At 42.8% G+C, this 14,661-nt stretch overlaps 2 protein-coding genes across 7 annotated transcripts in view; one reads left to right on the forward strand and one right to left on the reverse strand.

The window, feature by feature from the left end:
* Nucleotides 1-1,925, forward strand: part of LOC118367784 (MMS19 nucleotide excision repair protein homolog) — a 32,710-nt gene extending 30,785 nt beyond the window's left edge. For both annotated transcript variants that reach the window (XM_035751437.2, XM_035751430.2), the window contains exons 29-31: nucleotides 780-839; nucleotides 957-1,057; nucleotides 1,261-1,925. In XM_035751437.2, coding sequence (XP_035607330.1) covers nucleotides 780-839; nucleotides 957-1,057; nucleotides 1,261-1,291 — 192 coding nt within the window. In that variant the 3' untranslated portion in view covers nucleotides 1,292-1,925. The remainder of the gene's footprint in view (nucleotides 1-779; nucleotides 840-956; nucleotides 1,058-1,260) is intronic.
* Nucleotides 1,926-1,956: 31 nt separating this feature from the next.
* On the reverse strand, nucleotides 1,957-14,555 carry LOC118367804 (palmitoyltransferase ZDHHC16B-like). 5 transcript variants are annotated; one of them, XM_035751476.2, is made up of 11 exons: nucleotides 13,774-14,320; nucleotides 13,525-13,654; nucleotides 10,489-10,742; nucleotides 9,892-10,086; nucleotides 9,679-9,767; nucleotides 9,530-9,558; nucleotides 9,183-9,316; nucleotides 6,330-6,415; nucleotides 4,499-4,622; nucleotides 4,336-4,406; nucleotides 1,957-4,258 (listed from the first exon to the last, which is right to left on the reverse strand). In XM_035751476.2, the coding sequence occupies exons 3-11, from the start codon at nucleotides 10,732-10,734 to the stop codon at nucleotides 4,150-4,152; spliced, it is 1,083 nt and encodes a 360-aa protein (XP_035607369.1). In that variant the 5' UTR covers nucleotides 10,735-10,742; nucleotides 13,525-13,654; nucleotides 13,774-14,320; the 3' UTR covers nucleotides 1,957-4,149. The 5 variants fall into 5 exon arrangements, with proteins under 5 accessions (XP_035607369.1, XP_035607379.1, XP_035607359.1 ...); XM_035751486.2 differs by lacking the exons at nucleotides 13,525-13,654; nucleotides 13,774-14,320 and adding an exon at nucleotides 14,330-14,555; XM_035751466.2 differs by lacking the exon at nucleotides 13,525-13,654 and having other exon boundaries at nucleotides 13,774-14,319.
* Nucleotides 14,556-14,661: the final 106 nt, after the last annotated feature.

The following is a 14,661-nucleotide window of genomic DNA, read 5'->3' on the forward strand; positions in this document are numbered from 1 at the left end:
GCGAGCTTTGAACCACTCCAGCCGACACAAACTGTTCTTGTGCTGACGTTGCTTCCAGAGGCAGTTTGGAACTTGGTAGTGAGTGTTGCAACAGAGGGTGGACTATTTTTGTGCTCTTTAACACTAGGCGGTCCTGTTTCACAGTTAACCCGGGCACCTCTAGCAGGGCAAACATTTGACAAACTGACTTGTTGGAAAGGTGGCAGGCTATGTCGGTCCACGCTGAAAATCAATGAGCGCTTTCGTAAGGCCATTTGACTGCCAATGTTTGTCTATGGAGATTGCATGGCTGTGTGCTCAATTTTATACAGCTGTCGGCGAAATAGCCGAATCCACAGGGTGTTATGAGACACCACACACTATCATTATAAATGTGACAAGTATTGAGAAACCTAAATAGGAGTCAGATCTGAGCATCAGGCAGATAGATGTGTTCTCTCTGTGACATTAATGTTGTCGCACAGACCTTGTATCTCATTCCTCTGTGCCAGAGGAAGTTGATTCCGCCGAGCATTCAATAATATGCCATTTAGTAGACACTTATCCAAAGTGACGTACGGGGAATCTAACCCACAATACATCTGCTTGACTGTACCGGTGTGGTCTTTAACCTGAAATGCAATTGTCATAAACCGCAGAATGCAACTCAGCGTTTTTGAAATCTGGACTATTCAGCTGCAACATGAAACAAGGTAACCTTGAGTATCATTGTCCCCAATCCCCATACACAGTGCTAAAACACAAGGTTTTTTTGTCTGTCTCTCTCCTTGTCCTCACAGAAAGTGCGGATAGCCTCTCTGCGCTGTATCCATGCCCTCTCCCGTTTTCCAGAACATGAGGTAAGACTCGGTCCTGGACTGCACAGAACCTCTGTCAGCCAACTGGCCACACAGATGGGGCTTTAACAACCGATTCCTATAAACTGGTCATAAACAAACCCACCCTTCCTCTGGCAGATCATGCCTTTCCGTGCGAGGGTGCTGCGTGCCTTGACTGTGCCCCTGGATGACCTCAAGAGGATGGTGAGGAGCGAGGCAGTGGTGGCACGCAATGAATGGTGAGGCATTAGATTTCCTCAAACATTTTCACAACTACAAGGGTTAGTCATTTCAATCGGTTGATGTAACATTGGTGAATCCTGTTCCATTTCTAACAGACCAGAAGTGAATGACACAAAAGCTTAACAGTGAGAAAAACAGGCCCTGAATCTCTCTCCATTGTATCAATGGAAGTTTATTACAATGTGTGTCTCATGTGAAGGTTCCTACTAGGGAGTCCAGGGGGAAGGTGAGTTTGGCCCCACCATTACGGACTGGTTGTGGGAGGGGACAGAGGGACGGCCTGCTCCTGAGGAAGAGGCTTTGGATTCAGGCATGGGACCCTAGTTTTGCCCTTGGAGTCTGGGACATCTTGCCACCACCCACCGGGCATCTCACCACCAACCACAGCACTTCACCTTTTACACGTCCATTTTTTTGTACTGCCACTCTGACCACCACTGCATGGTGGCGTGGACCTATAGGTGACCGTCCACCATGGAAGGACTCAGAGCTGTACTGAAACAAACTTGGCACAGAGAGAACCATTTCTAGCTACAATATAATGCCTTGAAATTATGATTTGCAAGTCTAACAGTTGACCTCACCCTGCCAGTTGTGTACGAGAGCTACTGATTTAAGTACATTTTACGTAATTGACTATCTAACCATAGAGGACAATATTAATGTGTTTAACATCCCTTGTGACGATGCTATTATGAAGAGTCAACATTGTATTCAGTATTGGAAGGATTGATGCAGCTGGCAGGCTGCACATTTAATTTCACTAGGCTAACTTTGAAACTCACAAGAACATATGCCGAAGATATGTGGACAATATTTAAATGTCTAACTTAAGCTGTCAATAAAACAATTTTTGTTAACGAATCAGTGCTTTAAATCAACAAGAGAAGCTGGATGAAGTTTCCAAAAACAAACCTTTTATCAAATATTAAAACAATACAAGCTAATATCAATCGTAATGATAGATGTGCGCAATATAGTGAAACAGTTTCTATTGGTCATGTCATAGCAGCCAACCACATAGCCCCTCCCATTTACAGGCTGGCCACAAGAAATATCCCGGTCATTCTGGGAATTCTAACTGGTGGCCATATTCGAGACCAGCAAGGAGGAAGTCCGCAGCTTCCAGAGCATATGACCATGTTAAGTGATCTTAATGTTGGTTAAGCCGGGTGTACACTACACAACTTTCAGAATTAACGTCGCTGAGCCTCAAATTAAAAACCTCAAGGATCTGACCCATTTTTTTCTAATTCAATTTTCACCTAAAATGACATACCCAAATCTAAACTGCCTGTAGCTCAGGACCTGAAGCAAGGATATGCATATTATTGATTCCTTTGAAAATAATGTAGGAGAATAACACATCTTGTCAAATATTTTTTTTAAACTTTTTTGTATTCTTTGAAATGCAAGAGAAAGACCAATGTATTATTCCAGTTTAGGTACAATTTAGATTTGCCACTAGATGGCAGTCTGCAAAGTTTTAGACTGATCCAATGTGCTTAAATTGGTTTATTGATACATTTTCAAGTACCTAGCTGTGCACTCTCAACAATAGCATGGTATTCTTTCACTGGTAGCTACTGTAAATTTGACATTGCAGTTAGATTAACAAGAATTTAAGCTTTCTGCTCATCACGTTAGCGCAACCATCCCCCGGGGGGAGGACTCTGATTCCGTAGAGGTTAAATAACCGCTTTCCTGTAGTTGTCTTGCCAACGTAGTGGTGCGCACTAAACGATGTGGCACAGACTGGGGTCAAACACTACAAGATAATTCACTTGTTTGTGAGGATTCTAGATACCACGCTTTCTCGCAAAAATAATGTTATTAGATTGAATGTAGCTACAACGAGCTGTCTCAGCCTCAAACGTTCAGACTTTAACGCTGTAGCCAAATTGTATTTGTCCATAATTATAGACCTGTCTTTTGACACTGTATAAATGAGATGAGTCACCTCGCATTGTTTGTCATTATACCCTGATGAAAACAGCTTGTCTGTCGAAACGTTGGACATAAATAGTTTTGCATCTGAGCTCCTAGAGTGTGCGGCTCTATTTTAAGACTTTCACGCTTGCCATACAGAGTTGAAATATCTAGCCAACATTTTGAATTTAATAACATTGCTTGTGAACTTCAGAGCTGTAACGACTTGACGCGTTGGTTAAAGGGAAGTACAAACGCGTACTAATAGTATTCACGGATCGAGCACCTACACATTCTGTGTGATGCGAAACGTCATCTCACTGGCGAGCTCTCATTGGCTATTGCTTATCACCATTCTCAAAACGTGTTGCACATCTCACACTACACGATCATTGCTGGTTTTGTGCGGATATAGTAATACCCATGTTTGAAAATACCGATCTCAAAAACGTGACCGGGACAGCGATCGGGACCAAAATCGTGTAGTGTACACGCCGCTTTTTAGTGGGGAAATCAATGTGGGAGAGGTTGGATAATAGTAGAAAATACATTAAACTCTACTTTGCATTAGTGCCTGGTAATTAATAAATAGAAAACAGGTTAAAGATTTAACATAACAAGGCACATAGCAATGTTTTGACAATTCCTAATATTGACAGGGGCACTGCTCAGTAACATGAGCACCATAATCTAACTGGAGCCTGAATGGTAATATTGTTTATGTAATTCTGTCAGTCTCCAGACTACTCACCCATAGTTGGACAATGGCCAAGGCATGTGGTTATCTAGCTCAAACCTAGCCTTTGGTGGAAAGCTGTTCTTTGGCACTGAAAAAGTCCAAACTGCTTCTTCTGTGACTTCAATACAATTAAAAAGCACACACTTCACATCAACTTTGGACAACATACCTAACAGTACAAAAACAGTCAGTCCACAAGACAAGTAGACTATTAAAGACAGGACCATCACTTCACATGACAGTGACTGGAGGTCCGATTAAGGTCCCTGGACTCATGGGCCACAATAAACACCAAATAGTCCACTCCTCAGAGGCTAAAAGAAGTCTTGTCTACCCCACCATCCAGGGGCCAGGGCTATAGCAGTGATCATGGCCCATGAAGTGGAGATGAGAAACTGTCCAGCAGCGAGTCGTGGGAGGTTAGATGGTCATAGGGTCTCTTCTGGTGAGAGCCCGAGGGCATTCCCATATCAGTCCATCTTCATGGGGAACGTGGCTAGACGGCAGGAGGACTCTGGTCAACCAGTGACTGTGGGAAGAGGAAGACAAACCAACTCTGTAAGAACAATCATGCATGTTTCACAACAGCCTAAAAACAAGGCTTACCGTGTCTCCTCCACACCAAACAAAACTTTCCAATTGTTTATTTTCCCATAGTGGTATGGATTTCGGAACACCTTACAAAAGAGAAACAGGCTTTACTCACTAATTCCGAACTGGTACACCATGTTGATATTTTGGTAAACCCACCTAGTCCAATAAGCCTCACCTTTCCTTTCTCCTTTAAACGTCTGATTTCTTTCTTGTTTATGTGTCTCTCCACACTGGTCTCTCCTCGAGTGATGAGGATAGCATGCCACAGGGTCAGACCTCCCAGAGCAACTGCCACCGAACTGCAGGGCATACAAACAGCGATCATGACCATCTGTCAATTGTACAGTCGTCTTGGCCAAAAGTTGAGAATGACAAATATTGAATTTCAAAGTCTGCTGCCTCAGTTTGTATGATGGCAATTTGCATATACTCCAGAATGTTACGAAGAGTCCATCTGCCATGCAAATTAACTGAATCCCCCCCCCAAAAAAAAACATTTCCACTGCATTTCAGCCCTGCCACAAAAGGACCAGCTGACATGTCAGTGATTCTCTCGTTAACATAGGTTTGAGTGTTGATGAGGACAAGGCTGGAGATCACTCTGTCATGCTGATTGAGTTCAAATAACAGACTGGAAGCTTCAAAAAGGGAGGGTGGTGCTTGGAATCATTGTTCTTCCTCTGTCAACTATGGTTACCTGCAAGGAAACACATGCAGTCATCATTGCTTTGCACAAAAAGGGCTTCACAGGCAAGGATATTGCTACCACTAAGATTGCACCTAAATCAACCATTTATCGGATCATCAAGAACTTCAAGGAGAGCGGTTCAATTGTTGTGAAGAAGGCTTCAGGGCGCAAAAGAAAGTCCAGCAAGCGCCAGGGCCGTCTCATAAAGTTGATTCAGCTGCAGGATCGCGGCACCACCAGTACAGAGCTTGCTCAGGAATGGCAGCAGGCAGGTGTGAGTGCATCTTCATACACAGTGAGGCGAATACTTTTGGAGGATGGCCTGGTGTCAAGAAGGGCAGCAAAGAAGCCACTTGTCTCCAGGAAAAACATCAGGGACAGACTGATATTCTGCAAAAGGTACAGGGATTAGACCACTGAGGACGGGGGTAAAGTCATTTTCTCTGAATTCTCTTTCCGAATGTTTGGGGCATCCGGAAAAAAGCTTGTCTGGAGAAGGTGAGCGTGGCCACGACTACCATCAGTCCTGTGTCATGCCAACAGTAAAGCATCAGGAGACCATTCATGTGTGGGGTTGCTTCTCAGCCAAGGGAGTGGGCTCACTCACAATTTTTCCTAAGAACACAGCCATGAATTAAGAATGGTACCAACACATCCTCCGAGAGCAACTTCTCCCAACCATCCAGGAACAGTTTGGTGACGAACAATGCTTTTCCCAGCATGATGGAGCACCTTGCAATGAGGCAAAAGTGATAACTAAGTGGCTCGGGAACAAAACATCAATATTTTGGGTCCATGGCCAGGAAACTCCCCAGATCTTAATCCCATTGAGAACTTGTGGTCAATCCTCAAGAGGCGGGTGGACAAACAAAAACCCACAAATTCTGACAAACTGCAAGCATTGATTATGCAAGAATGGGCTGCCATCAGTCAGGATGTGGCCCAGAAGTTAATTGACAACATGCCAGGGCGGATTGCAGAGATCTTGAACGGTCAACACTGCAAATATTGACTCTTTGCATCAACTTCATGTAATTGTCAATAAAAGCCTTTGACACTTATGAAATGCTTGTAATTATACTTCAGTATTCCATAGTAACATCTGACAAATATCTAAAAGACACCAAGGCAGCAGACTTAATGTCATTCAGCAGACTTAATGTCATTCAAAACTTTTTACCATGACTGTACTGAACACAACTCAAGATGAGGTCTATTTGAGAACACACACAGAACAGCCATAGCAGTTCACCACAACAAAACAGTTGACTATCTACTAGAAAACCCTAAACTTCTAGCGGTTACAAATTTGTCTCACCTTGTCAGCACCCAAATGAAAATGACACCATTGTGGACCATCTTTTCCCTGAAGGAAAACAGTGCTGGTGGGGTCTGATAGTAGCTCTAGAAAGAACGCAAAACCAAACAATGTAAAGACCCTACATGAAAATCAGTTTAATTGTGGGGCTTGCACTGCAAAAACCCCAGCTTAAATTTTCATCCTTCTACTTAAGCAGACTACTCCTCCTACACCGTTTAAGATAGAAACAAACTTTAAAATGTGTAGAATGGCCTCACTCGAGTTGCAGTTCAATTAGTAAATGTGATACCAATGGGTATTCCACAGGGTTAAACTAGAGGTCGACCGATTATGATTTTTCAACGCCGATACCGATTATCGGAGGGCCAAAAAGGCCGATACCGATTAATCGTCCAGTTTAAAAAATATATATATATTTGTAATAATGACAATGACAACAATACGGAATTAACACTTATTATGTGTATAATGAAACATGTTCAATTTGGTTTAAATAACGCAAAAACAAAGTGTTGGAAAAGAACGTGAAAGTGCAATATGTGCTATGTAAGAAAGCTAACGTTTCAGTTCCTTGCTCAGAACATGAGAACATATGAAAGGTGGTGGTTCCTTTTAACATGAGTCTTCAATATTCCCAGGCAATAAGTTTTAGGTTGTAGTTATTATAGGACTATTTCCCTCTACACCATTTGTATTTCATTAACCTTTGACTATTGGATGTTCTTATAGGCACTTTAGTATTGCCAGTGTAACAGTATAGCTTCCGTCCCTCTCCTCGCTCCTCCCTGGGCTCGAACCAGCAACACAATGACAACAGCGTTACCCATGCAGAGCAAGGGAAACAACCACCCCAAGGTCGTCACACCAGCCTCATCTCGGGAGTTGATAGGTTTAAAGTCATAAATAGCGCAATGCTTGACGCACAACGAAGAGCTGCTGACAAAACGAATTAATGTTTACGCGCCTGCTTCTGCCTACCACCGCTCAGTCAGATACTTGTATGCTTAGTCAGACTATATGCAACACAGGACACGCTCGATAATATCTAGTAATATCGTCAACCATGTGGAGATAACTAGTGATTATGATTGATAGTTTTTTTATGAGATAAGTTAGCTAGCAACTTACCTTGGCTTACTGCATTTGCATAACAGGCAGTCAGTCTCCTTGTGGAGTGCAACGAGAGAGAGGCAGGTCGTTATTGCGTTGGACTAGTTAACTGTAAGGTTGCAAGATTGGTTCCCCGAGCTAACAAGGTTAACCCACCATTCCTAGGCCGTCATTGAAAATAAGAATGTGTTCTTAACTGACTTGCCTAGTTAAATAAAGATTAAATAAAAGGTGTGAAAAAAATTAATAAAATTCGGGCCCAAAAATACCGATTTCCGATAGTTATGAAAACTTGAAATCGGGACTAATTAAATCGGCCATTCCGATTAATCGGTCGACCTCTAGGTTAAACCACCAACCACAAAAAGCCTAATCACAAACAGTAGCTGGGTTAACAAAGGAGTACATCCACGGTCCTCAGAATGCAACTAGTGGCAAATCAGCAAAACTCTAGATGCCAAGTCTGTAGCCAAGGGACCTAGAACTAACTACCAATCACATGGGACTTTGCCTGGCTTGAGGAGAGAGCTGCAGTCTCACTGGGCACATAGAAGGCCCCATACTACACATTGAGACGATTGCCTAATTGTTGTCAAATGTTGATTGTTAATTCACAGTGGGACCCAGTGTTGCCCAGTGGACCTTTGCAGTCTGTCAATCTGTAGTACTATCCTCTACAAATTAATCTGCAGTTTTCATTTTGGTCAACACACCAGGGCCCGGTTTCCCAAACAGCCTTAAGATGCTTTTGGAAAACCAGGCCCTGTTCTGAGTGCTGTGATTTCAAGAACCTTTTGTACTACATGGCCAGACTGAGAAGCAGTCTGTTGCCTACTCTTATCACTGGCTCCCTCTGTGGCTCCCCATTCACACTGCTAATGGATCAATGTCAATACACACACTGGTTACAACCCAAATCGCACCCTACTTTTGACCAGGGCCCACAATGCTCTGGACAAAAGTAGTGCACTATATATAGGGAATAAAATACCATTTGGGGGACAACAGCCAAATGCAGGTGAGAAGTTAGTGCCGTTGACTAGCTAAATCAGAACTCATAATAGTGAGAAACTATTGACTAGACTAGTTATGTGTTATCATCATGATACCTCTGTAGCTAGAGAGAATTTATCACACGGCGATGGAAGCATTTTTAAAATCTAAAACAGTGAGGTGTTGCCTAAGAGCCATAGAATCTGTTACTATATAAACTCCCATCTTACCATGGTGGACTGGTGTCAAAACAGTAATTGATCTTGATCCCGGAGACTTTAAATTGCATTAGACAAACAGCCATGAGCCTTCTCAGTGGACTTGACAAGAAACAAGTGTATTTAATTGCTGTTAATGTTTCATCTGATGTCTTTGATTCCTACATTGCAAAGATCCCTTGGCGCTCCGTTAGCCAGCTTTGCTTGGCTGCTGTCTCTTTAGCTAAACTTGCGGCAGCTCAACTTGACACCATGCTCAGAATGTATGGCCTTTCGCTTACCTATACGACAAGCCCACGCCTCACCTAGCACATAAGAGAAGGAAAAATGTGGCAAAGACATGCCAGACTCTATCCAAACAGTCATGAACCAAGTGGCCTCACTCAATCAGGGTGTTTGGTCCACATGTCAATAACAAGGCATGATTTACGCGGAGGGCAGTACTCCGAATACTCTTTGAAAGTCAAAATGTCAAGCCTTCTAGAACCTCTAAGAAGCTGACATTCTTCCGTCTGTTGATCTCCCTCACCTCGACAGCGTTGTAAGCCTCTATGAACATGTCTTTGCAGCTGACGCTGCAGTACATGCAGCCCATGGTCATGTACAGGCAGAAGGAGAAGAAGTAGCGGTGGTTGAAGTGGCCCACACAGTTGTTGAGCCAAGCTGGCGTCACGAGGCAAGTTAAAGTCAAAGTTAATGAGGCAGATCTAACAAAGATAAAAACATTTTGGAATGCGAGAGATTATTCAATTGAATGACTGTCCCCCCCCTTGGGTTTTAACATGTATTAAATGCAAATAAAAAGATTACACAGAAAAAAGGAATCTGACAGATGAGATGTTGAAGACTGTTTGTGGGTCTCGATAGAAAGGATACGACAGTGGTGATCCATCTTCAGAATACACCTGGAATGACAGAAAGTCACTCATTGTGATTGACCTGCGCCATGGACTAGAGCTAACCAATAGAGGTTTTGTATTTCTTGATGACATCATCTAACGACTGACAGAGAGTCCTTAACTTACGTATTGCAGATGCTGCAGTGGTGAGTCCTGGCTGGTTTGGGGACGATGCATTTCTTACAGATGGTCACTGACGGTGTATCACTTTTAACCTGAGAAACAAACCCAAAAAAAAAGGAAATAGAAGACCGTTATTTCACAACCACACCTCAAACTGCCTATTGCCTGTGTCTTCACAAAACCAATTTTCTGCAGACATTAGAGCAGGCACCTCACCTGTGGTGGGTGTCCAGGGGAGGTGGTGGTGGCCTTGTAGTAGTGGAAAAGGACCATTATGAGGACCCAGTGGCCATAGGTGAGGTGCCAGATGATCCACAGCAGTGGGTAGGTGTTGAGGATAACAGGCAACAGGCACAGGTAGACAACGACCACCACAGAGCTGGTGAGGGCAATCACCAGGCACACAAATACCTGGGAACAGAGGAGAGGAGGACACGGACAGAGGGAACAACTCATGAGGGAGCGTGAAAGGCGAAAAAACTGTGGGGGAAAAAAATGGAAGAGCAAAAAGGTTAATGTAACCAAACAGGGATATTTAATTAACTTTCCTATATTTAATTAACTACATTAAAACAAAGCTATTTGACTGTACATCTACAGACAGGGCAGCAGATAGCCTAGCAGTTAAGAGCGTTGGGCCAGTAACCGAAAGGTTGCTGGTTTGAATTCCCAAACCAACTAGGTGAAAAATCTGTTGACGTGCCCTTAAGGCACTTGACCCTAACGGTTCCTGAAAGTTGCTCTGGATAAGAGCATCTGTTAAATGACTCAAATGTATATCAAATGTATCAGAAAGGTGATCTATTGACTTACCACCCCAAACCAGCGAGTCACATTGTCCACAATCCAGTAGATGGGTTCAAAGACACAGTCCAGGTAGGTGTCAGAGTTGGTGAGGCTGTTGAAGTAGAGGGAGTTGAGCAGCAGCTTCCAGTAGCTCCACAGCTCTCCTAGCTTCCTCCGGGGCTTGCTGGGGCGCACCCCTCGCTTAGGACACAGCCGGCACCAGCGCAGGCAAAGGCTCATCATCCTGGAGAACTGCCACCTCCAGCTGCGCATGGCCCAGTCTTCCAGAGACACACAACACAGAGGCAGGTGGAAAAACTACTACGACCGGAAAGAAGAACTTGGAATGTACAGTCATCCATATTGCAGATGATATCATCGACGTCACTCTTTGAGAAATACAACCCACGGTTACGACTTCGGAGACCAGGGTTCAATCCCTGCATCCACCCTTCCTAATGTGTTCTTCTCCTCATCAAGATCCTCCATTAATTCTAATCTGTCTAACATGTGTACAATACAAAGAGGGTGGAATTCTACTCTCCTTAAAAAATAAGACTTTAGAACCTCATCTTATCTCTCAATTAAAGGGATACTTCAGGATTTTGGCAATGAGGCCCTTTATTTCCCCAGAGTCAGATGAACTCGTTGATACCATTTTTATGTCTCTGCGTGGAGTTTGAAGGAAGATGTTAACAAGCGAAATTGCTAACTGCATTAGCTTGCGAAACTACCGCCATCTTCCTTCATACTGGACACAGAGACCTAAAGATGGTATCAACGAGTTTATCTGACTCTGGTGTAGATAAAAGGCCTCGTTGCCAAAATCCTGAAGTATCCCTTTAAATGCTTAAACAACCAGCTCTCCAGGACCTAGAGAGACGTCTGCTCAGCGCAGTCTTCCTCTCCACAGAGCAAAGACAAGGCAATAAAGTAATTAAAACCAGGTGAGTGCCGTTTCCAATGGAACCAAAGGATGCATGTCCAGAAAACGGGACAGGGCTATCAGGTAATGAGTGCGTCCACTCTCACAAAACTTAGAATGTTAATCATTCATTAGAATGACAGTTCTGTGGCCGAGCCTTCTATTGAAAGACCTTGGGTATGCAAAACCAGTAACCTTATAAGACACCAAAAGCCCAAGGATTAATTTCCTAAAAGGGGAATAAGTGGACAGCCATTCGGGGCATCAATTTCATGAAAGTGAGTATTAGTTACACTGATAAGGGGGAAACATCGGTTAGGCTCTCCAGTACACTAAGGCCATACACATTTTGTTCAATGTTTTACAGATTATTTTTTTGAGTGAGGCGAGTGAACAACAAAACCGAAGTGGACCATCTTGTTAATATACTATAGCAACCTTAGTTCAACATCTAGCAACCAAATATTTTTGCCTTTTGGGAGGCTAAATTAGGCAAGGTTCAGCCATAACTTGAGGGGGAAGTTGTTTCCCTCTTCACTGGAGGCTTGGGGACATCATTTTTTCACTTTAATTGTGCAATTTCCAGAAAAGTGAAGAGGCATTCGTTCCAACTTTTAATTACATTTGTATGGCCTAATCATCAATTATAATGCTGGGACCTTCACTGTGGCCAGCTGTTTGGCCTACAACTGCCCCCTCGGTTGTCAATATGCAGAGTATGTAATCCCTCTTTACAACCTGCGCAGATAGAATGACAGAAATCTAATAATGCCAACAGGTGACCATGAAGTCACCCAGTATTACGGAGATCATTGATCAGCATATGGCAGCATGCCAGTCATAGAAAATCTGCGTGGAACTGGAAAAGATTAGGGGTGATTTCCTGCCAAAGCGACAGGCTGTTGTTGACTACCTACCAACTACACATGCATTTCCAAAAGGTAGAGTTCAGAGTGACATATTGGAACAAACCAGTATGAACAAAATGTGAACATGCAATCAATCTCTAAACCTGATCATCACCATCAGAAAGCTTGTTTTTCCACAATCTCAGATTAACCCCTTAATTCTCAGTTTTAAAACACAACAATTAAGCTCTAAGGCAGTGAGGGCAGTCTCTATGGCAACCTCCAAATCTGCCCAGCAAAGAAATGGTCTCCTCTGCTCTGCCAGGGTAAAACGCCTTGCCCTGTCTGTCCCTGAAACAGGCGTAGCATATTTGTGTGCAGCACAGGCCTTGCAACTGGCAAGCTGCACTGACAACTCTAAACAGACACTTCAGTCTGTTTGTAGCTTCTGCTCAAGACTTTTCTCTCTCTGTGCCATTGCTGTCTCTTCGTTCAGTCCTCAGGGTAAACATTTACACCGGTGTTGACAGCACTGGGCCCAGGGAATGATGGAGTTGTTTATTGGGGTTATTGTACTCCAGAAAAATGGCCTCATTCTACAATCCGAAAGGATGCAAATGACATATTCACATATTAAGAAAACAATCCGCAAAATAGAATGTTAATGCAGTCAGGACTGAACAGTACGTTCTACATCCTAAAGTAATACGTAGAATGTATGCACACATGACTGTAAGTCGCTTTGGATAAAAGCGTCTGCTAAATGGCATATATTATTATTATTATTACTACATTTCTATGATCACATTCACACCATCAACACAAAATATTTGGAATGTCTGCAGCTCTGCGCTGACTGCACAAATAACATAGCCCTAACTTCTTTCTAGTCTTCATTTTACAGGGTTCTCTAACGTTAAAAAAGGGGCAATCTGCAGTTACTACATACATTTTTGGACATAAATGAATTACATTTACCCATCAATTATTGAAGAATTTCACTTATAAATGTCTCATGAGCTTAGTTCAACTGTCGCACCCCATCCCGAACCATTACTCAAATGTTTGAAAACAATATATAGCCTCAACGTGGTTAAAACGATCATGTTGATGCCATGGATGGCTCAGTCATTGTGTCCATAGCTCTGCTGATTAATTTGAGATTGAGAGCTAACATTTCTCCAGACCCATTTCTCAACCTTTTTCCCGAAAAAGGTGGCAGGACTAGGGGAGTATGTTTCTTGTTTCAACCTCCGATTGCCGCTTTAAGGCACAGACAAGCATACTCACTGTCATGTTAATATTTGTTGCCGCTGGCTACCACAAACGACAAAACAATGTTGATAGGGTGCCACCAGCCTGGTAATCTTGATTGCTGAGTTTTCCGCTGGCAGGCCGCTCCATGACATTTGATTACAATCTGAGATGTGTGTTGATTGCAAAATATTACCATTTTATGATGGCTCGCTATGATAACTAGCTGGCTAATTAATAGTACTGACACCATTGATATGCCAATAATCAAAATATTTCACTCACCTTATCTTCCGAGAAAATAGGACCAGCTAGGTTAAATGCATTGACATTCAAGTCATTATAACTGTGAAATGTTAGCTACACTCAAGAGATTTCGCAAAGTGAGCAAAACATTATAAATCGCGCGCGGAAGCAGACTATCTTATTTTCTTGTGTCAAAAATCCTCGAGACGTCGCGCCCCTTCGGACATGCATTGGATCTTGGGAAATGATTTTTTTTTGTACATTTCAAGATGTCAATAAAAACCGTTCCCTGCTAATCTGTTGATTGATTCAAACTGCGCTACATCATCCATCCTTTTGGGATTTTCATGTTTAATGAGTACCATAAATGATATCTGGAAAAATGTCTTATTGGAGGAGAAAACAGCGTTGTCTCAAAATTGGTTCTCCAAGCAGGAAGTGGAGACGTCATATGACTAGAGAGATACGGCATCTGTGCAGATGCCTATTTTCTAATCAAAAATCGGTATTTGCTGTTCTTTAAAACTTAAAGAGTATAAACATCACATTGAAATAACATAGCTAGATGCATAACATCAAATTCAAATGCGTGTACTTGCCAGATCTTGCTGTCATAACTAGTCAGAAGCCGTCAACTTTGTTTTTTGTTTTTTTCTCGAAGTCAGCTTTCTAACAAACAACATTCAGCATCAACGTATAGTCTCCACCCGGCACAGCCAGAAGAGGACTGTCCACCCCTCAGAGCCTGGTTCCTCTCTAGGTTTCTTCCTAGGTTCCTGCCATTCTAGGGAGTATTTCCTAGCCACCGTGCTTCAACATCTGCAATGCTTGCTGTTTGGGGTTTTAGGCTGGGTTTCTGTATAGCACTTTGTGACATCGGCTGATGTAAAAAGGACTTTATAAATACATTTGATTGATTGACCTGCA

Source organism: Oncorhynchus keta, chromosome 3, assembly GCF_023373465.1.
Source record: "Oncorhynchus keta strain PuntledgeMale-10-30-2019 chromosome 3, Oket_V2, whole genome shotgun sequence".
NCBI classification, from domain to species: Eukaryota; Metazoa; Chordata; class Actinopteri; order Salmoniformes; family Salmonidae; genus Oncorhynchus; species Oncorhynchus keta.